Source organism: Narcine bancroftii, chromosome 9 (genome assembly GCF_036971445.1).
Source record: "Narcine bancroftii isolate sNarBan1 chromosome 9, sNarBan1.hap1, whole genome shotgun sequence".
Taxonomy (NCBI): Eukaryota; Metazoa; Chordata; class Chondrichthyes; order Torpediniformes; family Narcinidae; genus Narcine; species Narcine bancroftii.
Genome location: NC_091477.1, coordinates 112,093,693 through 112,117,471, shown reverse-complemented (window position 1 = coordinate 112,117,471; position 23,779 = coordinate 112,093,693). Strand labels below are relative to the sequence as shown.

General features: G+C 40.2%; 1 protein-coding gene across 1 annotated transcript in view; it reads right to left on the bottom strand.

Moving 5' to 3' along the window:
* atp1b3a (ATPase Na+/K+ transporting subunit beta 3a) overlaps nt 1-23,779 on the bottom strand; it is a 41,938-nt gene that overhangs the window by 10,506 nt on the left and 7,653 nt on the right. Inside the window, exon 2 of the mRNA XM_069897346.1 lies at nt 7,378-7,506. Within this exon, the coding sequence (XP_069753447.1) occupies nt 7,378-7,506 (129 nt within the window). The remainder of the gene's footprint in view (nt 1-7,377; nt 7,507-23,779) is intronic.

Below are 23,779 nucleotides of genomic sequence, written 5' to 3'. Positions count from 1 at the left end.
TGCAGTTTACTCTCCCTATTGAAGTTAGTGGTAGTTCCTTCCATTTCTCTAAATCCTCTTGTATTTTCCTTATTAATGGTTGATAATTTAATTTATACAAATGATTTAAATTATTATCTATTCTAATACCTAAGTAACGTATGGCCTGTGATTGCCAGTTGAAAGGAGATTCCCTTTTGCATTCTGTATAATTGACTTTATTCATTTTTATCAATATTAACTTTGTATCCTGATATCGCCCTGTATTCTTTCAATTTTTGTATTGATTTATCTGGCCGTTTTAAGTATACTATAATATCATCTGCAATTAAGAATTTAAAATTCTTCCTTTTATTTTTATTCCCTTTATTATGGGGCTTCTTCTTATCAGTTCTGCCAATGGTTCTACAGCTAAAGCAAACAGGGAAGGTGATAGTGGGCACCCCTGTCTTGATGACCTACTTAATTTAAAGTAATCGGTAACATTTGTTACCGCTTTTGCCATAGGACCATTATATAGTGCCCTGATCCAATTAATTACTTTTTCCAGTAATTTAAATTTCTGTTGTACTTTAAAAAGATAACTCCATTCAACCTTATCAAAGGCTTTCTCTGCATCAAGAGCTACTGCCATATTTGGTGTTTTGTTTGTTTGTGCCATATGAATCAGGTTAATAAATTTGCAGACATTATCTGCTGTTCTTCTGTTTTTAACAAATCCCGTCTGATCCAACTTCACTAATTTCAGCACACAATCCGTTAATCTATTTGCTAATAGTTTTGCAATTAGTTTGTAGTCAGTATTTAGTAGAGATATTGGTCTATATGAAACCGGAGACAGCAGGTCCTTTCATGTTTTTGGAATTACTGAGATTATTGCCATTGTGCAAAAGTCAGGCAGATTCTGCATCTCTTCCTCTTGTTTCATTACCTCTAAGAGGGGAGGAATTAGTAGATTATTGAATACCTTATAAAAATCCATCTTCACCTGGTGCTTTATTATTTGGCAATGTCATTGGTGTACTATATATTTCTATAGTTTTCAGGGGTTTTAGTACAGGTACATTATCCAGACATGTAAAATCCAGAAAGCTCCAAAATCCGGCAAGTGGGGACCAGCGGACGGGGGAGGCAGCTGAGGGACTGGTGGCCGGGGGAGTCTGCCGGGCAGCCGGGGGAGGCGGCCGGGGGAGCGCGGTCGGGGGAGGCGGCCGGGGGAGCGCGGTCGGGGGAGGTGGCCGGGGGACCGCGGTCGGGGGAGGCAACCAGGTGACTGGAAGGGGGTGGGGGTGGATACGGCAGCACAATTTGGGTGGGTTTTCCAAAATCTGGAAAAATCTGAAATTCGGAACACACTGTCCCCCAAGGGTTCCGGAAAAGGATCGTGTACCTGTAGTTTATTTTATCCTTCCAATTGTAATTGAGGTAATTCAATATTTGAAAAGAAGTGGTCTATTTCGGCACTCTTCCCTAGCTTAGGGTCTTCTGTGGATTATATGAAATCTGCTTATCCCCTTCCTTGTTGCTACAATAGTCCTTGTTGCAATAGACCTTGTTGCTACAATAGTCCTTGTTGCAATAGACCTTGTTGCTACAATAGACCTTGTTGCTACAATAGACCTTGTTGCTTGCTCTGCTTTTAATTGCCAAGCTAAAATTTTGTGGGTTTTCTCTACTAATTCATAATATCATTTTCCACTTGGTATGTTTGTAATGTGTCATATTTTAATTTTTTCTCTGTCAATTCTCTCTTTTTTTTCCCATATCCTCTCTTTTCATTAAATCTCCCTTTATGGTTGCTATATCTTTTTCCAACTGTTATATTTCCCGGCAGTATTCTTTTTAAATTTTGGTCGTATAACTAATTATTTTCCCTCTAATAACGGCTTTCATCGCGTCTCATAATATAAATTTGTCTGTTACTGAATTTGCATTTGTCTCTAAGTATATTTTGATTTGTTGCTCTATATACTCCCGAAAGTCTTGCCTTTTTAGCAACATGGGATTGAGCCCCCATCTGTATCTCATCGGCACAATATCCTCCAGAACAATTGACAACAACAAAAGTCATATAAAAGTCTTGCCTTATATTCAGTCTTTCGGACCCTTGAATTTGGGTTGACAATAAAAACGTATCGATCCTAGAATAAGGTTTACGTCTGTTAGAGTAATATGAGTAATTTCTTTCTTTTGGTTGTTGTTTTCTCCATATATCAATTACTTTCATATCTTGCACTGAACAATGTAAATTTGGCTTCTTTATTGTTTGTGGTATTCTTCCCGGTTTTATTTATTGATGGGTCAAGGTTAAAATTAAAGTCTCCCCCTAGTAAGATATGTCCTTGTGTATTTGCTATCTTTAAAAAATGGCCTGCATAGATTTCTGGTCATCTTCATTAGGTGCATAAATATTTAACAAATTCCAAGATTCTGAACAAATCATACCACCATTACATATCTACCCACTGGGTCCGTTATTACAATCTGCTATTTTAATTGGTAATTTTTTATTAACTAGGATAGCTACTCCCCTGTCTTTTGAATTGTACGATGATGCTACTACTTGACCTACCCAGTCTCTCTTCAGTTTGAGATGTTCTACCTCTGTTAAGTGTTTCCTGTACAAATGCTACGTCTGTTTTTTTTCCTTTTTTAGTAGTGTCAGTAATTTTTTTCCTCTTAATTTGGTTGTGAATTTCATTAATATTAATTGTCATATATTTCAATGTATTCATCCTATCAACTCATTTTTACCTCCGTGCCACCTCTTCAACCTCTCCATCTCCCTTCCTCTTAAGTCACACTTTAGAATGTTCTTATTCTTTACTATATGGATCGACAAAATAAGAAAATAACAAGAAATATAAACACTAAAGAGTTGTAGAAAAGGAAACAACATAAAATCTCTCATTAATGAGTTGCCTTTGCTACCTCGCAAGACAACCACAACTCCCTTTACTTTGTGGGTTGCAGTATATTACTGCAATTATCAACTGATTTTGCAGTAGACGGTCCCTCCCATCCCTCAGCCAGAGAAATCACATTATTCTAAAAAATAAAACAAAGCTTTTTTTTTTAAATATAATCCAACTCTTAACTTTCAAACCTATTTATATACATTATTTTTAACAGTTTTTTTTCCGTACTCTTCTTCTTGTTGCCTATTTGCCAATTGTTTCACAAAGTGACAGGCTTCTCCTGCATCTGAAAACACTCTGTTTTGTCTGCTGGGGACAAATATCTTCAAAACTGCAGGATGACGTGTAATACAAATTCTAACCTTTCCTTCATAGTAAAGTTTTTGTTAAGTTGATCTCTTTACGTTTCTTTAAAAGATTGAAGCTTATGTCTCTTGTTTTCTTTTATTCTTCTAACAACCAACTCCAATATTTTCTCCCTTGTTGTGTATTGCAGCAGTTTTACCAGTATGGAACGCTGTTTCTGCTGTGGCTGCAGTTTTGGCGCCAACACTCTATGGGCTCTTTCAATTTCTATCTTCTCTTGGAGTTCTTCTAATCGCAAAATCTGCGGGATCCATCATTTTAAAACTTCTTTTATATCTGCGCCTTCTTCATCTTCCTGCTGGCCCACTATTTTAATATTATTACATCTACTAAAATTCTCTAAAATGTCTATTTTCTGGGCCAAAGTCATGTGACTTCTTAATTTCTTTGTCTCTATCTTCCAGTTTTTCTCTTAATTTGTTCACCTCCATTTCCACACCTATCACTCTGTCTTCCACTTCTTTACATCTCTTTTTCATTTCTGTCATTATATTCTCCTTTCTTTGGATTTTTTCATCTGTCTCTTGTATAGTCTTTCTAATAGCTTTAATTTCAAATGTTATTGTTTCCATTAAAATTTTTATTTGTTTATCAAAATACTCTATATCCTCCATCTGGATTTGTTTTTTACCTTGCATTTTTTCCTTTGTCTTCTTCTAGGGCTTCTCTTTCTTGCTCCATGTCTTCACTCAATAATGAGCCTGTTTTTGTCGCTGCCTCTCCTGCAGCTTCTCCCCTTGTGATAGCAGAAAACTGCTGCTGGTGTCTTTTTTTAGAATGCGAACCGCAAAGCATTTTTTTTCTGGCTCCGTGAGCCATCGTTCAAGCCCGCCTGGTGAGATGTCATCCCTGAGCTGCCCGCTTACTGCCTTCGCCGCTCTGGCCATCCTCTTCGGGAGAGCTTCCGGCTCATGGATTCTGGTAAGGCCTTCTTTTTTATTGTCAGGCGATTTCTTTGCTTCTTCCTTGCTTCCCATTGTGGGCTTTTCTGTCTTCGGAGCCATCATTAGGCTTTTCTTGTACCGTTTATTTAATGATTTTTTTAAGGTTTTATTTCAAAACTTTGCTTTTTTTGTCACTTTTTAAAAAACTTTCTCTCTGGAGGGCTGGTTTTACCTGAACAGCCACTACTCCATCATGTGACTCCCAGCATCTGAATATTCTTGAAACAGAATTTGAAAAGCAATACAGCGTAGTTGTAGAAAATTAGAAAAACAACAGAAAATCTGGATGTTTCAGCCCTTCTGAAGGTCTCAGCCCAAAACATTGACTGCTTTTTACTTCTGATGGCTGTTGGGTGGCCTGGTGAGTTTCTACAACAATTTTTTTGTGTACTGCACTCAATAACTTCCTCTTTCTCTTTCCATAGATTCTTCTTGACCTAATGATTATTTCCAGCATTTTCTGTTTTAATTTTAGACCTGGAAAAGGTTTAGCAACTCCTTTTATTTCAAAGGAGAGGAACAGCTGCCAGATAGAGAGGCTTTTTTTTTTTTTTCTTTCTTTGGCTTGGCTTCGCGGACGAAGATTTATGGAGGGGGTAAAAAGTCCACGTCAGCTGCAGGCTCGTTTGTGGCTGACCAGTCCGATGCGGGACAGGCAGACACGATTGCAGCGGTTGCAAGGGAAAATTGGTTGGTTGGAGTTGGGTGTTGGGTTTTTCCTCCTTTGCCTTTTGTCAGTGAGGTGGGCTCTGCGGTCTTCTTCAAAGGAGGCTGCTGCCCGCCAAACTGTGAGGCGCCAAGATGCACGGTTTGAGGCGTTATCAGCCCACTGGCGGTGGTCAATGTGGCAGGCACCAAGAGATTTCTTTAGGCAGTCCTTGTACCTTTTCTTTGGTGCACCTCTGTCACGGTGGCCAGTGGAGAGCTCGCCATATAATACGATCTTGGGAAGGCGATGGTCCTCCATTCTGGAGACGTGACCCATCCAGCGCAGCTGGATCTTCAGCAGCGTGGACTCGATGCTGTCGACCTCTGCCATCTCGAGTACCTCGACGTTAGGGGTGTGAGCGCTCCAATGGATGTTGAGGATGGAGCGGAGACAACGCTGGTGGAAGCGTTCTAGGAGCCGTAGGTGGTGCCGGTAGAGGACCCATGATTCGGAGCCGAACAGGAGTGTGGGTATGACAACGGCTCTGTATACGCTTATCTTTGTGAGGTTTTTCAGTTGGTTGTTTTTCCAGACTCTTTTGTGTAGTCTTCCAAAGGCGCTATTTGCCTTGGCGAGTCTGTTGTCTATCTCATTGTCGATCCTTGCATCTGATGAAATGGTGCAGCCGAGATAGGTAAACTGGTTGACCGTTTTGAGTTTTGTGTGCCCGATGGAGATGTGGGGGGGCTGGTAGTCATGGTGGGGAGCTGGCTGATGGAGGACCTCAGTTTTCTTCAGGCTGACTTCCAGGCCAAACATTTTGGCAGTTTCCGCAAAGCAGGACGTCAAGCGCTGAAGAGCTGGCTCTGAATGGGCAACTAAAGCGGCATCATCTGCAAAGAGTAGTTCACGGACAAGTTTCTCTTGTGTCTTGGTGTGAGCTTGCAGGCGCCTCAGATTGAAGAGACTGCCATCCGTGCGGTACCGGATGTAAACAGCGTCTTCATTGTTGGGGTCTTTCATGGCTTGGTTCAGCATCATGCTGAAGAAGATTGAAAAGAGGGTTGGTGCGAGAACACAGCCTTGCTTCACGCCATTGTTAATGGAGAAGGGTTCAGAGAGCTCATTGCTGTATCTGACCCGACCTTGTTGGTTTTCGTGCAGTTGGATAATCATGTTGAGGAACTTTGGGGGACATCCGATGCGCTCTAGTATTTGCCAAAGCCCTTTCCTGCTCACGGTGTCGAAGGCTTTGGTGAGGTCAACAAAGGTGATGTAGAGTCCTTTGTTTTGTTCTCTGCACTTTTCTTGGAGCTGTCTGAGGGCAAAGACCATGTCAGTGGTTCCTCTGTTTGCGCGAAAGCCGCACTGTGATTCTGGGAGAATATTTTCAGCGACACTAGGTATTATTCTATTTAGTAGATAGAGAGGCAAGTTGCAGGTAATTTACATTTTGCTTTTATTAATTAAATGTACTTTAATATTTTTTCATTGTTTTCTTGTGTTTAGTGATTTATTTTTATATTAATATTTAAATGTTGATAACCTGATTATTTGTAAAATATTCAATGTTTCTGAGTCTAGTTTTGATGGACTATGAATGTGAAAACATGACTTTGGGGAAAAGCCATTTCTTAGTTCAGACAATGAACTAATTGCCTTCTATTTTATATCATTTTCTATTTCCTTATCTTTACTAAAAGATCATCAATTCATCACTGTCTTAAAATGGCAAGAGATAATTAATAATAAGATCCTTACCCTTTCAATTGCATTTGAATCCTAGGATTCATTTTTATTACAATTTGTTGCAAATATTTCAATCAACCAGCAAACCAACCAACCAGCACTTTTCTTGGGGGAAAATAAATTCATGAATATTTAACATTAATAAGAAAGAATAAAAGGTTAAAATTGTAAAAGTTCTCTGAAGCAACACACAATCCCTTGGTGAAGATGAGAGCAAATGGAGCACCCTGGTTGTGCCCTGCCCGCAGCCAGCTGATGCAGCTCGCTACTGGGGCAACTCTTCCAAAGTGTCTCCCTATCTCTCCTGAGTAAGAGTCTTTATCTTTATTAGTATTATGTAGATACACACACATATATACACATAGGGGAGGGGTGTATTAATTTTGATGGTGGTATGGTTAGCGTTACAGCCCCAGCGACTTGGGTTCGAATTTAAATTTAGATTTTGTAAGTTATAGGAATGACTTGATTAAAGTAAACTTTACATAATAAATTAAGAACTATAATACTGATTTTTTTTTCCAAATTTCTTTACATTTTGCACTGTCTTTAGTCTTTTAAGCTGTTTATTATTATCAATGCAGGTGTATTAATTAGGCATTGTAAGAATGAGTCTCAAGTAACTGGAAAACTTGCATATCCGGCATCTGTGATCCCTATAGTATTCAAGCTGACAGTTTTTTTTTAAAAAAGGAAGCAAACATGACAACTGTTGTTCAATGCAAAACAGAAAAAAAAAAATTATTAATTAGGCACAGTATGTGAAAGTTACCTGGACTGGAAACTCTATCGCGATACTTGGGTGTGTACTCATCCAACATCTGAAGCATAACCCACATGGTGAAGCTGAACAGACCAGCTAGGAAGCCATAAAAGACCAGATAGAAGAGAAAAATCAAAGCTGTACAGAAAGGAATTAAAAAAAAACCAGTTAGATTGTATTTCCAAATGTTTTTTCAGGTTCACTTCATATGTTTATTTTACAGCTCACATTTTAAAATATTGTACTGCAAGAAGGAATCTGCAAATATCTGAAAATCTTCACTATTTCCAACTTCCCAGTCAACATAAAAAGTTCATTTTAACACAGCCCCACAACCAAAAGGGCAAAAACATGGCATTCTGTTTTAAGTGTGCCCAAGGAAAAGTGGATTAGGAAAGATAATAGAATTTGGAATCAGCAAAGAATGGTCAACTATTTATTCCAAGCCATTAAATGTGCATTTTAAATGAAAATTAAAGTAAAAGTTTTTAAGTCGACGTCTGTGCTATCCCTTTGCCAGTACAATCTCAAATCTAATCACTCTTTAAAACCATACTTTTCAAATATTTCTCATTGCAGTGAAATACTTGACAAAGTATTCCTTTCCTCAACAAGATTCTGTAAAAACCGGTATTATTGGTACCTTTCTTCACTCTCAGTAACGATTTTAGAGTTTCCATTCAGTCAGCCTCTGAGGCTCTCCTGTCACTATTCATTCTACCAAAATTAGTATGAATTGGTGTTTTTCCAAAGTCTACTCTGCCCTTATCTGGAAGTTTCCCCTAATAGTAAGAGAATGTTGTTTCAGTTTTATCATTTTGAGTTCATTGATGTGGGAATCATCAACAAGGTCAGTGTTTAATGATCATCCAGAGTGCAGGTCTGAAATCACATAAAGGCCAGATCAGGTAAAGGCATCAGATTTCTTTCCCTGAAGAGCTTTGTGAACCAAATGGTTTTTTAAAAAACAACTGGGGATTTCCATTGCTGCCTCTAGCTTTTGATTCAATCAACAAAACTTAAATTCTCCATCTGCTATGGGAGTATTTGAATTCATTATCTTGAATGTATTTATTATTCTAAATTTCTATGGATTTATGATGGAGTAACATAACATGTAAACGTAAGCTACAAGGAAACATTTCTTCACACATACTTTTTGCTCAAAATATCCACTCAATTAATTATGTACCTGATTGCTTTAGTGAGTTGCTCTTGATTGCTCTCATTTAATTTTAATTTCTCATAATATATTACCTAACACGTGTATACCCATCCCAAATATAATTTTCCAGTCTTGCTGCTTTGTTGGTCTTTCTGTATATACACACAGTATAACTGACTCCCAAAGCAAAGTATATTCATGTAAGTTACAGTCTTTACAAAAAAAGTGTATTTCCTATTGGACAACAAGGCTGTCAAACACTGAGCAATATTTAAATAACTAAGAAGGAGGAAAAAAATGTAAAGATTTTAATCTAAACATCAGTCTTAATGAAGATACAGAAATTGGAATTTTGAATAGTCACAAGATTAAATTAATGTAGTAAATTACTGCGCCACCGATCGGGTCCAGGCTTTGAATGTTGTGCTGTCTGTAAGGAGTTTGTACGTTCTCCTTGTGTCTGTGTGGGTTTTCCTCAGGGGCTCTGGTTTCCTTCCATTGTTTCAAAAAACATACTGGGGGGGGGTGTAGGTTAATTGTGTGTAAATTGGGTGGCACGGACTTGTGGGCCAAAATGGCCTGTCACTGTGCTGTACGTCTAAAAAAATATATATAAAACTGCACAAGTTTTTACAAAGGATGAAACTGGGATCAGAAATTGAATCTGCCTAATCTTCTGACTATCCAGTGCAACTCACCACAGAATTTACTAATCTTCCTCCTGGTTTAGTTCTCTGTCTGGAGTTGTGCTGTTAAAACATATATCTTTGTGAGGCAATGTACATGTGGAGACTTTTGAATACAAATGGAATTTTATCTCTTACATTATAACAAATAGTTATTTCTGTTATTAGTTGCTTGGCATTTCTTAGACATACCAGTGAACAGTAAAACATTGAAATGTAGGGAAGCTTGTTTACTAGACAGAGTTTATGATCAGTGATATGAAGAGATAATGAGAGACGCTGAAAAGATTAAAAACATCTATCTGGGTGACATCCTCATCGCCAGCATGAACCACCAGGAACACGCTACCCACCTTTGCAAACTCTACTCCCGCCTGGCTGACTTTGGCCTCGTGGTCAACCCAGCAAGGTCCCAGTTCGGCCAGGAGGAGATCAGTTTCCTCGGCCACAGGATCACCAAGGACAGAGCAACACCATTGCTGGAGAAAGTGGAGGCCATTCAGCAATTCACAAGGCTCAATATGCTCAAGGGTCTTCAGGAATTTGTTGACATGGTCAATTATTACAACAGCACAAATCATGCACCCGTCTTTGCCATGATGACCTCACAGAAAGACTTGGCCTGAAGTGAGGAGGTAGCTACGCCTTCTGAACGAACCAAAGAACCTTTAGCCTACACCATGTCGCTGGCCCACCCCAGAACTGATGTCCCCACCTCCATGACAGTCGACGCATCGGCCACAGCAGTAGGGGGTGTACTCAAACCGCTGGTCATTGTACATTGGAGGCCACTGGCCTTCAGCCGCCATTTGTGGCCCCCCACCCCTAGTTAAAATACAGTGCTTTTTACCAGGAACTCCTAGCCCTCTACCTCCCAGTCAGACATTTCCGCTACTTCCTCGAGGGCAGACCTTTCACTGTCTTCACTGACCTCAAACCCCTCACCTAGGCATTTGCTAAAGTTTCTGACTCATGGTCAGCAACGCCACTTGGCATACGTCTCAGAATTCACCACCAACATTTAACACCTCTCTGGCAAGGATAACATAATCGCAGATGCCCTTTCAAGGCTAACTATTCAGTCCTTAGAACCAGGCCTAAACTATTTTGAGCTTGCATGGGTGCACGAAGACGATGCAGAGACACAGGCGGTTTGCCACACCGGCCTCAGTTTCGAGGATGTTCCCCTGCCAGACAGAGACTGCACCCTGCTCTGCGAGGTCTCCACCGGCTAGCCCTGACCAGTCATTCCAGATCAAAAGAGATGATGGGTTTTCCATGCCATCCACGACTTCTCATACCCATCCATCAGGACCACAGCACGCATGGTCGTTGCATGGTTTGTATGGCGTGACTTCCGAAAACAGGTAAAGGACTGGGCCTGAACTTGCACACATTGCCAGACTTTCAAAGTCCTCGGACACACAAAAGTTCCCGCCAGCAATTCCAAACACCCAGCCGACAATTTGACCACATCCATGTCGATAGCATCGGTCTCCTGCTTGTTTTGTGAGAAGCCTGGTATCTTCTCTCAGTGGTTGACCAAGCCATGAGATGGCCAGAGGCCATTCCCCTCAAAGACACAACTGCAAAAGTCTGCTCATACACTGGATATCCTGGTTTTGGACACCGGCCCATATAACTACAGTCAGAGCAGCACAATTCTCTCAGCCTTGTGGATACATCTTTCCTCCCTCCTTGGCACAAAACTCCACCACACCACAGTCCAACGGCCTGGTAGAACGTTTCCACCGCCACCTAAAGTCAGCATTCATGGCCCATCAGAACGGGCTCAACTGGGTGGACAAGCTCCCCTGGGTGCTCCTTGGCATCCGGACAGCACCCAAGGAGGACTTCCAGGCCTCCTCAGCCGAGTTGGTATACATGGCTCCTTTGACCCTCCCCAGAAAATTCCTCCCAGCCACCAAGGGCACAGACACAGCAGGAGGGGCAGCACTGCAAAAACTGAGGGACAGGTTGGGCTCCATCACACCACAGCCATCTTACCACCCACGGACACCACCCCACCTCGATCCACACAGACTTAAAGACGACTGACTACATGTTCATTTGCCAAAGTGGGCACTCCATCCCCCCCTTTCCAGCGACCCTATGAAGGCCCCTATAAGGTGAACCATAGGAGTGGCAACATGTTCACACTAGACATTGGGGACATGGAGGAGCTATTCACAACCAACCGCCTGAAGCCCGTGCATCTTGACTTCAGCTATTCAGCCAGCCAAGCGTAGGGGCAGGCCCCCTAAGGAAAAACCAACACGGCACACTATCACCGGTTCTGGAGGGGTGGTTGTGTGGCGGATGAACATCTCTAACGGTAGACAAACTGGCTCTGCGTGTTATGGTCACGCCAGCGGAGCAGCGCACCAAAATGGTGCCGCCAGGATAGTCTTTTCCACTGGCCGGGTCAGGTCTGCATGCGTGCGGGCCAACGTCATGACGTGGTTTCTTAAAAAGCAAAGTAAAATTCAGTTTCCATTTTTTTCCTGTTAAAATGTTAAATAATAAAGACAGAATGCATCTATTTGGTACCTTTCATAAGCTCAGGATATCTTAAAACACATAAGAGCCAATCAAGTTCCTTTACAGCTAATGTTTATAATATAAGACACTTAGGAGCCAATTTGGATACTCCAAGATCCCCAAAACAACAATGTGAATTGTTCTTAAGTATTGATTGAGATAATTATTAGCTTGCATACAAGGAAAACATTCTCTTGCTTCATTTAAAAAAGGTATTGAGAGATTTTTTTCTATCCACATGGAAGAAAGAGAAACAGGTCTCTAGTTATAACATATTAACCACAACATATATCTCTCAGATTGCAGCATTCAATCAATGACTAGATCCAAGTGCTCAAGACTTTGGAGTGGAGCTTCAACCTTCTAAACCAGTAGCAAAAATACTACTAGTTAAGACAAAGCCAACCACATATAATTACATTTAACAAACACCAATTTCACACTATTTTTGCTCTTAGATTACAAAATCTTTTGAACACAACTTCATTCAGAAAATAGATTATAACCAAGATTTTCAGGATTCATGCTAAAACAATATCCATATTACACCTCGTGTCTTGAATATCCATATTACACCTTGTGTCTTGAAATGTTTTCATGCTAACAATGTACTTGAAATCTACAACATTACAGCACAGAAACAGGCCCTTTGGCCCTTCTAATCTGTGGCAGCCAGTTTTCACACAGTTCTTATAACAGCCATGGAATTTTTTAAAAAGTTGATGGAAGAATGGATATTGACCTGAAGTACTGGGATAACGACTATTGTTGGTGTCATATAGCATGGAAATAAGACCTTGGGGCCAACATCTGGTGCCCTTAGGCAATCAAAACTGCATACGTGTTCTTGAATGTGGTGCCTCTTTTTGATCCACATGAGAGAGCAGAAAGGTCTTAAGTATAGCAACTTATTCACAAGATTCACCTTTTACAGTGCAGTACTCACTAGGAGTTATGCTGGAGTGGGAGCCAAAGTATTTTTGATGTAACCCTTGAATTATTTAGAGATGGGAATGCCACCAACTGAGCTGAATTTGGCATGGAAAACACTGTTAACTCCAATAGTAATCTAGGAAAAAGGTTAATTTGAATCTAACTATAGAGTTGCTTGTGACATTAAAACAAGCAGAATCTTCAGGTGAAACATGAAACACTTGTTTATAAACATCACCACTTAAAATGCTTTATTTTAAATAATAATTTACTTCCATTTTATGATTCAATATAGAAGCTTTCGTTAATCAAGAATGCAAAGAAATAAGGGTTGGTTGGAATACTAGGATTCATCTAACAATGGTCCAGAGACGAAACTGATGCACTGCACTGCCACCAATGGGGGAAATATGTAATTGTATGTGAATTCATTTTCAAAATTTGGCAGTTCCCTTGCAATCGTGGGAATTACAATTTGTCTGAAAAACTGTCGCAAACATTAACACACAAAAAAAGTGATTATAATCAGATACAATGATTAATTTGAACATTAAATGCACATTTATTTCAAAAACATCTTTTTAACTATTAGCAAAGTTGAATTTGAACAAGGTTCTGTTCAGATCTTCAAGCTCTTGTTCATGGACTGTTCGAAGCACATTATTTAGACCGATGATCTAACACAAGCCTCTTTGGAAGAGACTTTTATTGTACCTTAAGTGAACACATAATTCGTACAAGTGAAATATACTGATACCATATAGATCATTTACCATTTATGTGATAATTGAAGACATTATGAAGAATAAAAGAAACAAGTATTTATACAATGCTTTTAATACAAAATACCCAAGCCACTGAACTAAAGGACATATTAAGGCAGGCAAATAACTGGGTTGAAGAAGTTTTAAGATCAAAAAAATACAACCAGCAGCACAATATTTGATGCTGCCTCACAGCTCCAGGCTCTGGTTTGATCTTAATCTTCAATGCTAACTGTGTGGAGTTTTCATGTTCTTTGTGAATTAGTGGGTTTCCCCTCGATGCTATGTTTTCCTCTCACATGCCAATTTGAAGGGGTGAGTGGCAGGAAAATTACCCTTTGTTTGGGATGGAGATGATGGGGATGTGAGAGGAAAAACTGTATGAATTGACCAGTGTTTGATGGTTGGTCTGGATACAATGGATTGAAGAATCTTTTCTATGCTGTTTTTCTCTCCAGGAAAGCCACCATTGAAGGACTAATGAATTGGGAAATACAGATCCTAGAACTGTAGGGCTGAAGGGAATTACACAAATCAATGAAACAGGAGAAATTGGAAAGATATGAACAAGTTGACCATTTAAGAAATGTTGGGTTGGGTTACAAGTAGCACAAATTTGGATGAACTCCAGGTTTATGTAAGATAAGCGATTAGACCAATTCAAGAGTATATTAGATACCAGAAATAACCAAAAAAAAAAAATGGAGGGTTTAGCAGAGGATGTGCTGAGACAAGAACAAAGATCAATAGTTTTACAGAAACAAAAGTAATTAATCTTAATAATGAAGAAATGTGGGAATGGAATTAAAGTTCAGGATCAAGTAAAAAATACTTGACTCAGACAAAGACATGAGCCAAAAAGGAGGATGGAATTAGTGTCTGGGACTGGAGTTTACATTATGAGCCAAATGCACAAGAAATCTAGACTTCTCTGGAATTGGATGCTGGAACATCAATTCATCCGATATCGGGCACTTTTCAGTCAGAAGGGGGTCATAAACAGCGCTGTCAGGTGTCACCAATAACCTGCTCACCAATGCCCAGATTAGGTTTTGTCTGAAATTAAAAAAAGAACATGCTAGAAACACCATTATTACAGCAAGGCCTGATTCAAGCCTAAGGTACAGCAGTATTGAATGCTCTAACTTTAGGGAACTTGTTTCCTTTGTCTATGTCAGACTTGGCCAGTTCCTCCTTAGGTCTTCAAATTATGATATTGACCCAATTTTTCAGTCTCAATTAGTAGAGACTGACTTCCTGGACATGTCCCACAGCCTTGTTACTGGAAACACAATAATATAGACAAAGAAGCTTAATCACCTACAAACTGTCCCACTGATTCACTTTACTCTTTTACCCATCCTTCCCTGCAGCTTAAAATTAACATTTTATTGCCAAATTCCAAAGACTAGCCTTCAAGTTGAAATGTTAGTTCTGTTCTTCCTGCCACAGATGCTGCCTGGCCTGCTCAATGTTTTGATTTTGTTTCAAATTTTCAACATTGGCAGTTTTTTTTTTGCATTATGTCCATTTATTGCTAAGTTTTTCAGGACTATTCAGAATATGACTTCATTGAACACAATGGAGGTGATGTTGCATCCCTTGAAAAATAAGGGCATTTCAGATGTCATGGAATGGAAAGCCTCATTTTGAGAGCAGATGTGACTGAGGTGGAGAAACTGGGAGAAAGGGATGACATCCTTACAGGAGACAGGATGGGTGGAGTTATTTAGATAGTTGTAGTTTGGAGTAAGTGTCAGTAGATAGCTTGTATCCTTTAATAATATTCATGCCTTAGAAAGGGGAGGAAAATGTCCAAAATAGTCAAAGTAAATCTGAGAGTGTTGCAAAATTTATAAAATTAACTAGTTCTGGTTAGCTGCAGAAATGAGTAGCAATGCAGTCATTAATGTATTGGAGGAAGAATTAGTGGGTGCTGCCAGTCTACTTTTAGAATGAGATCTGTCCTGTGTAGCCGACAAGAAGGCAGGCATAGCTGAGACCCATGTGAGTGCCCTTTGATTTAAAGGAAATGAGAGGTATCAGAAGAAATTTATTCAGTGCCAAAATGAGTTCTGCCTGGCTAATGAGGGTGTCAGTGAAGGGAAATTGGTTGGAACGTTGTTCCAGGAAGAAGTGGAGGATTTTAAGACCTTCCTGATGAGGTTCGGGGATGTACAGAAACTGGAAATCCATAGAAATAGTGATAGGGACTGAGTTTCAATAATGGATTTTGGTTCAAAATGTCCACCTTTCTCTTCTACTCCCACTGATGCTGCTTGACCCGCTGAGTTCCTCCAGCAGATTGTGTTTAGCTAGAGAAAGTTAGGTGGTCAGCAGTTTAGTGGAAATTGAGTCAATAGTGCAGGGAGGTAGGTTTCATTGACAACAAAGGTATTACAAACTCTTACAAATTTCAGAATTGTATTCATGCCTTGATAGCCATGATAGAGATTGCTATTCAGTCTTCATTCATATTATTAATCTGACTAGAAAAGTAATTGAGGAAGAACAATTTAAATGAGTATGACTTAATTAAACCCAAACTGCCTTTTATAATTCCTCTGAATTCTGTAAATAGTTCAAGACAACAAAATATATCCATATTATGCTGTGCAGTGTCAAGAGAAAGGAATGAGTTAACGGGAATGACTTCAGGAATTTTCAACCTTGAAAAATGATAGCCAAGAGATTATCTTAAATAGCTGATAAAGGTATAAGTAGAATAGATAAACCTGGAGGACTATTTGAAAAACAAACTGACAGTAGGTGGGGGGAGGGGGGGTGTTGGTGCAAGTTTAAATGGTGAAAAAAAAGATTTCAGGCTGATATTAGGATGTTTTCTTCACACAAAGAATGAACACATGGAATTGACTCCTACCTAGGATGGTGTTGAAAACCCCTGGAATCACAAATATTTGGAAGCTGAGTTGCAATGGATACAATTATGCGACCTTTCTGTTTGGATGAGCCAGGATGTGCCAAATGGCCTTCCTCATCTGTATCCATTTGGCTATTTTGCACATCCCTGGAAATACATTTCCACATGCATTGTTTATAACAGTATTTAAGCAAGACAACAGTAAATCAGGGTTATGATACTAATGGGATTGTCATTGGTGCACCGTCACTACATCGACTGAAGTATTTCAAGAAGACAATCCACAACCATCCTTTCAAAAGCAATTAGGTACAAGTGATAAACTCTCATTTTGTCAGTAATGCCCACATCTCAAGAATTAAAAATCTATCAGTTTTATAACTCATGTTATTTTTAATCTAATAGACACTATGTAAAGATGACCAGCTGTGATTATTGATTATGAGGAATAAGTTGGAAAGTAGATAGAGTCCAAACTCAAACTGGTGAGGTCTTACTAAAGGACTCAAGGATTTTATGGCTTAACTTTAGCTCCTATTTAGATTCTCAGGACTTGCACACGTAATCCAAGGACTGAGAATGGTATTCATTACCCAATGTCAATATTGGCTTCCATTTTAAATGGAAATGCTATCCGAGAAAACAAATTGTAACAGATTAAATTGGAATGCAAGTATTACCATTTTACTTATTTATTCTCAGGTCATTACACGCACTGATGTATTATCCGCTGAAGTAGTCAAATTTCTTACCATTGGTACATTCATCTGAGCGCAGTTCAACCCCACACACTAAACACCCACAATTCTTGCACACCAGTTCTCCTTCAGATCAATACATACACTACTCAGAATTCATTATTTAAAATGGATTTGATCCAGTACTTGTAGTCTTAGCTTAGGTGTTGCTACTACATACAAGTGGCCAACTTTGGGAGCTTGTAAAACAATGGCTTAAAAATTTAACAGTGATATCAACACTATTCCCCTCTCCCCCACCCCTTTACTGCTTCCTAAGTGAAGAACTCTTTAATGCACATGGATGTAAGAAAACTAGTGGGCAATGGGTGTGAGGTAGGGAAAAATTAGGTAGGGTTGTCAGCCAACATCTTTTTGACCAGATTTATCAGAAGACATCTGTTTAAGGGGAGTTAAACAAATATGCAGGTGCTGGTGTCTAGTGCAATAGACAAAAGCTCTTTAAAGTAAAAGGAGGACTGTTTGGAGGAGAGAAGGGGACCATAAACTTTGAGCTGGGGCCATAGTCAAATTTAAGTTGAGATGTCTGATTTAAAAGACTCTTAGATAGGTATGTATATGTCAGAAAAATAGAGGGTTATGGGTATGTCGGAAAGGATTAAATTGTTGTGGAGAAGGTTTACATAGGTCAGCATACCACTGTGGGCCGAACAGCCTGTGGTGAAGAAGGCAAATGGAATGCTGGCATTCATTTCAAGAGAAATAGAACAAGAGATTATATATTGAAGCTTTATAAGCTACTAGTGAGACCTCACTTGAAATATTGTGAGCAGTTTTGGGCTCCTCATTTAAGAAAGGACGTGCTGACATTGGAGAGGGTTCAGTGGAATATTCCAGGAACGAAAGGGTTATCATATGAGGAGTGTTTAACAGCTCTTGGCCTGTACTTGTTGGAATTTAGGAGAATGAGGGGAGATCTCTGATCGAGTTCACATCATTCTAGAGGGGGAGGATGATCAGCCAGATGTCATGGTCCACATGGGGTCCAATGACATAAATAGGAGTAGGGAGGAAGTCTTGAAGAGGGAATACAGGGAGTTTGGAAGGAAATTAAAAAATAGGACGTCAAGGGTGGTAATGTCAGGATTGCTGCCTGTGCCACACGCCAGAGAGGGTAGGAACAGGAAGTTGTGGCAGATAAATGTGTGGCTGAAGAGTTGGTGCAGAGGGCAGGGGTTCAGATTTATGGATCATTGGGGGTCTCTTCTAGGGAAGGTCTGACCGCTACAAGAAGAATGGGCTGCGCCTGAACTGGAAGGGGACCAATATCCTGGCAGACTAGTGCTGAGGGGGGTAGGAATTAGAATATGAGTGCAGAGATTAGGGTAGAAGGGAACCAGGGTGTTACGGTCAAGAAAGGGGAAAATAGAGGAAAGTTAAAAAAAAAAGTGCAGCAAAAAAAAAGACAAAAAGGACAGGCAGGTGAAAAGAGAAGAAAAAACTGGGTCAGCGCCAGAACGAATGTTGGGGGGGGGCTCATTCATCTGGGAGGGGAGGGAGGGGGTTGCTGGCCGGGACCTACCTGTTGACTGGGAGTGGGGAGGGGAGGGAGGGGGTTGCTGGCCGGGACCTACCTATTGACTGGGAGTGGGGAGGGGAGGGAGGGGGTTGCTGGCTGGGACCTACCTGTTGACTGGGAGTGGGGCACTCCTTTTATTATGTAAAGTGTCACTAGATGCTGATGATTGACATACACATGATGCGGGAGGGGGTGGGTCTGATGGCCAGTGATAGCCACAACCTTATGAGGGGACACTGCACCTCGTTTGGTGGGGGGCAATGCCCATGGATGCCCCCCCCCTTCCATGGTGTGCAATGGAAATACAGAGAAATTGATACTGGTCTAAGGGTACTGTACCTACATGCACAGAGCATCAGGAATAAAGTAGATGACCTAACTAGATTGAAAGGTATGACATTGTGGTCATCACAAAGACATGACTTTGTGATTGGAAGCTGAATGTCCAAGGGCACACAGTGTATAGGAAAGATAGGCAGGCAGGTAGAGGGGGTGGTGTGGTCTTGTTGGTAATCACCAGAAAGAAGGGACATAGGATCAGAAATGTTAGAATCCTTATGGATTGAGTTAAGAAATGGCAAGGGTAAAAGGTCCCTATTGGCAGTTAAATACAGCCCCCCAAACAGCAGCCGGGAAATGGATTACGAGCTATGGCTGGAAATAGAAAAAGTGTGTCAGAAGGAGAATGTCAAAATAATTATGGGCGATCCTAACATGAAAGAGGATTGGGAAAGTCAGGAAGATACTGAATCTCAGGAGAGAGAGTTTGTAGAATACCTACGGGATGGATTTTTGAAGCAGATTGTTGATAAGCCCACCAGGGGATCGGTGGTTTAGGATTGGGTGATGTGTAATGAACCTGAGATAGTTGGGGAATTAAAGGTAATGGAACCCTTAGGAAGTAGCGATTATAATCATGATAAGAGTTCAGTTTCAAAATTGAAAAGGAAAAGCTGGTATCAGGTGTGTCAATATTTCAGTGGAATAAAGGAAATTATAGTGGTATGAGAGAAGAATTGGTCCAAGTTGACTGGAAAAGTAAGCTAGATGGAGGAACGACAAAGCAAAATTGGATGATATTTCTGCAAGAAATAAAGTGCAGGATAGATATATTCCAAGAGAAAAGAAAATTATGAATGGAAAAATGGCACAAATGTGGCTAACAAGAGAGGTTAAGGCAAAAATAAAAGCAAAAGGGAGGGCATACAAGGAAGCAAAAAAAAATAATTAGTGGATATAGAAAGAGACAAAGAAAGTCCTTAGGAAAGAAAAGATTAATTATGAAAGGAAGTTGGAAAATAACATACAAAAGGATACTAAGAGTTTTTTAAAATGTATAAAGAGTAAAAGGGATGGGACCAATTTAAAATGATGCTGGAGAAATTATAATGGGTAACAGAGATGGCAGAGGAACTAAATGAGTATTCATGGAGGAAGACAATAGTGTATTGGGAAGGGTTGTGGCTGTCATGTGATAGTACTGACCCCCCCCACCCCCCCCACCCCCCCCACCCCCCCCCACCCCCCCCACCTAGTTGGAGGACATCACCTGGCAATCAAGGTTTGGTTTCACCCCACCCATTAGTGCTCATCTCACTGTTGGTCCAATGTAAATTAACTGGACTGCACTCTCCAGACTGCCTGTACTTGGCCTTGGGCCATTGGCTGTTGTAATTGGATTAACCCTCCTGGCTCCAGGACATTGGTCCCCTGGAAATGATCTGGGTGTGTCCTTCCAGCACTATAAAGGTGCCACGTGCTCTTTATTCTCTCTTTGCCAGCTTGGGACCACCCTGCTTCACTCCAGACCTAGAAATGTGGAAGAGTGCTGGAGAAATTGTTGGTAAGATGTGCACTGTTAAAAGGGTTGGGAGCATTTAATTGGTGTCCCTTGTAGTATAGACCCGAACCTGCACTGAGTCAAGGGGTGGTGGGGCATTGTAGTGATTTTTCCTTGATCATTGTATGTACCAGTTCATTGTGTGTGTGTGTGTGTGTGTGTGTGTGTGTGTGTGTGCTGCATCAGTTACCATTTTCCCACACTTGCCTTCTGTAAATAAAATCCTTCCCTACATCAAAGTTGTGTTCAGAGTCCTTGCCTTTGAGACTTACCAAATCGGTTTCCTCACTCACAACAAAGAGCAATTTACCTGATAGTCAGAGGTCTCAGGGAAATGAATTAAATACAGTCAGGATTACTAGAGAGATAATGCTTAGTAAGATGAATGGACTAAAGGTAGATAAATCCTCTGAAGCAGATGAGGGACATCCATGGGTTCTGAAGGAGGTCATTTTGGAGATTGATTTTCCAGATATTAATGGACTCTGGCATGGTTCCGGAGGATTGGAAGGCCACAAATGTAGTTGTGGTGTTTAAGAAAGGAGGGAGGCAGATAAAAGGAAATTATAGGCCTATTAGTCTGACACTGGTAGTTGGAAAGTTATTGGGAGTCGATCCTCAAGGATGAGGTTATGAAATACCTCAAGGTGCATGGCATGATAGGTCCAAGCCAGCATGGTTTCATGAAGGGAAGATCCTGCCTGACCAACCTATTGGAATTTTTTTTTTTGAGGAAATCTCAAGAAAGATGGACAAAGAAGAGGCTGCGGAAGTTGTGCATTTGGATTTTCAAAGGGCCTTTGATAAGGTGCCGCATAAGAGGCTGCTTAATAAGATGAGAGCACATGGAATTACAGGAAAGATATTAGATTGGGTGGAGCATTGGCTGATAGGCAGAAAGCAAAGGATAGGAATAAAGGAATCCTGTTCTGGTTGGTTGCTGGTTACTAGTGGTGTTCTGCAGGGGTCATTTCTTTTTACAATGTATATTCATGATTTAGACGACGGAGTGAATGGTTTTGTGGCGAAGTTTGCAGATGACACCAAGATAGGTGGTAGAGTAGGAACTGTTGATGAAACTGAAAGTTTGCAGAGACTTGGACAGCTTAGGAGAGTGGGCAAAGAAATAGCAGATGAGATAAAATGTTGAGAAATGTACAGTTGTACATTTTGGAAGAGGAAATAGACAGATTATTATTTGGATGGGGAGAAAATTCAAAATTCAGAAGTGAAAAGGGACCTAAAGGTTAACCACTAGGTTGGATCGGCAGTAAAGAAAGCGAATGCAATGTTGGCATTCGTTTCAAGGGGAATAGTGTACAAGAGTAAAGAGGCGAAAGTACAGAGAAGATTTACCAGGATGATTTCAGGAATGCAAGGGCTAACATTTGAGGAACATTTCGTGGCTCTTGGACTATTCACTGGTATATAGAAGAATGAGAGGTGATTTCATAGAAACATTCGAATGCTTAATGGATTGGACAGAGTAGATGTGAATAAGATGTTTTCCTTGGTGGGTGAGTCCAGGACAAGAGGGCACAGTCTTAGAATTAGAAGGTACCCATTTAAAACAGAGATGAGAGGAAATTATTTTAGCCAGAGGATCATGGATTTGTGGAATTTGTTGCCATATTGTGATAGTACAGATCTATCACCAATGTACATAGTGTATATAGTTACTGTATCTAGACTGTGCTTACAGCGATTGGCTGAGAGCTAAGCCACACCTATTGTCTGGGCCTTAAAGGGTTGTGTCCCTAGCCAGGTCGGATCATTCCGGACTGGTCGGCCACCTGTGAAGAGCTCCGGTCTTTTGCTAATAAAAGCCTTGGTTTGGATCAACAAGTCTTTGGTTCTTTCGACGAGCTCTACACACATACAGCTGTGGAGGCCAGATTTTTGGGGGAATTTAAGGTAGAGATTGATAGGTATCTACTTAGTCAGGGTATCAAAGGATATGGGGAAAAGACCGGAACTTGGAACTAGATGGAGAACTGTTTTGCACAGGGTGGATTTGCAGAGAAGACCCAATGAGCCAAATGGCCTATTTCTGTTCCTTTTTCTTGTGATCTCTTTGAAACATTTCAAATGTTGAAAGAAATGGACAGAGTAGATATAGAAATGTTTCCCTTGGTTGGAGAGTCTAGGACAAGAGGGCATAGCTTCAAGATTGAAGGGTGTCCATTTAGAACAGGGATGTGGAGGAATTTCTTCAGACAGAGGGTAGAATTTGTTGCCACTGGTGGTCAGTGGATATATTTAAGGAAGAGATTGATAGCTTGTTGATTAGCCAGGACACCGAAGGTTATGGGGTGAAGGAAGGGCAGTGAGATTGAGTGGAAAACTGAATCAGTTCATGATGAAATGGTAGGATAGACTCGATGGGCTCCTATGTCTTATGGTCGTCCTGCTGTGTAATGTTCCATGTAGTACTGATACAAAAATAGATTTTCTGCAAAATTCCTGTTTTAGACTATAAACAGCAATGCTAAATATTAGCCATTGAGGTGCCTTGTTTGACAAGACACTGCTGCCCCAAATCTTCAGTTTGTTTCAGAAATTGCGCTCCCTACCCTGCCTGCACCTCTCAATTTTCTTATTTTTGGAAAGCTGGAGGTGATAAGTGGTAAACACATCTAAAAATCATTAAAAAAAGACAAAGTTAAAAAAGAGATCGTCACTAAATATCAATGTTATAAGCAGTGGCTCTAGATAGAACACATTTCTTTATTTGTTCACAATACCAACATCACAGTTTAGATAAAAGATAAGAGGACATAACATATTTATTAAAATGGTTCACAGAAAATGAATATTTATCTTCAAACAATTTACTGTTATTTGGCTTCATGATTCTGGATGGCTCTCTACTGATTTCTAAATGTAGTTTCCAGGCAAAACCAACTTATGGAGGAGAAACAGACAATATTATTTCTTTTCTGCACAGATCATAAAAATGAGTGTTAAAATATAGAGGGATTTCACATACATTCAGTTTGAATGAAGTGGCTATAAAAACTCCATTTAAGGCACTTTAATAATAGAAAGAATTATCCTTACCACCTTAAATAAAAAAAATAGGTCTCCAATTATCCAGTGTCACGTCCTCACACAAGATTTCTGTTGGCTTCCAAAATGCAGACACAAGGTCTCAGTAAACAAAGTTATGGTTTCCATATATCAAATAAAGTTGGTGGAAGGCAATGACATAAAAAAATCTACACCATTAAGTGTTCCATAGATATTGTCCAACATTTGTAATGATCAAATTCTTTAATTGATTCAATGCAAATGACACAAATAAACAGATTTTTTTGCATTAAG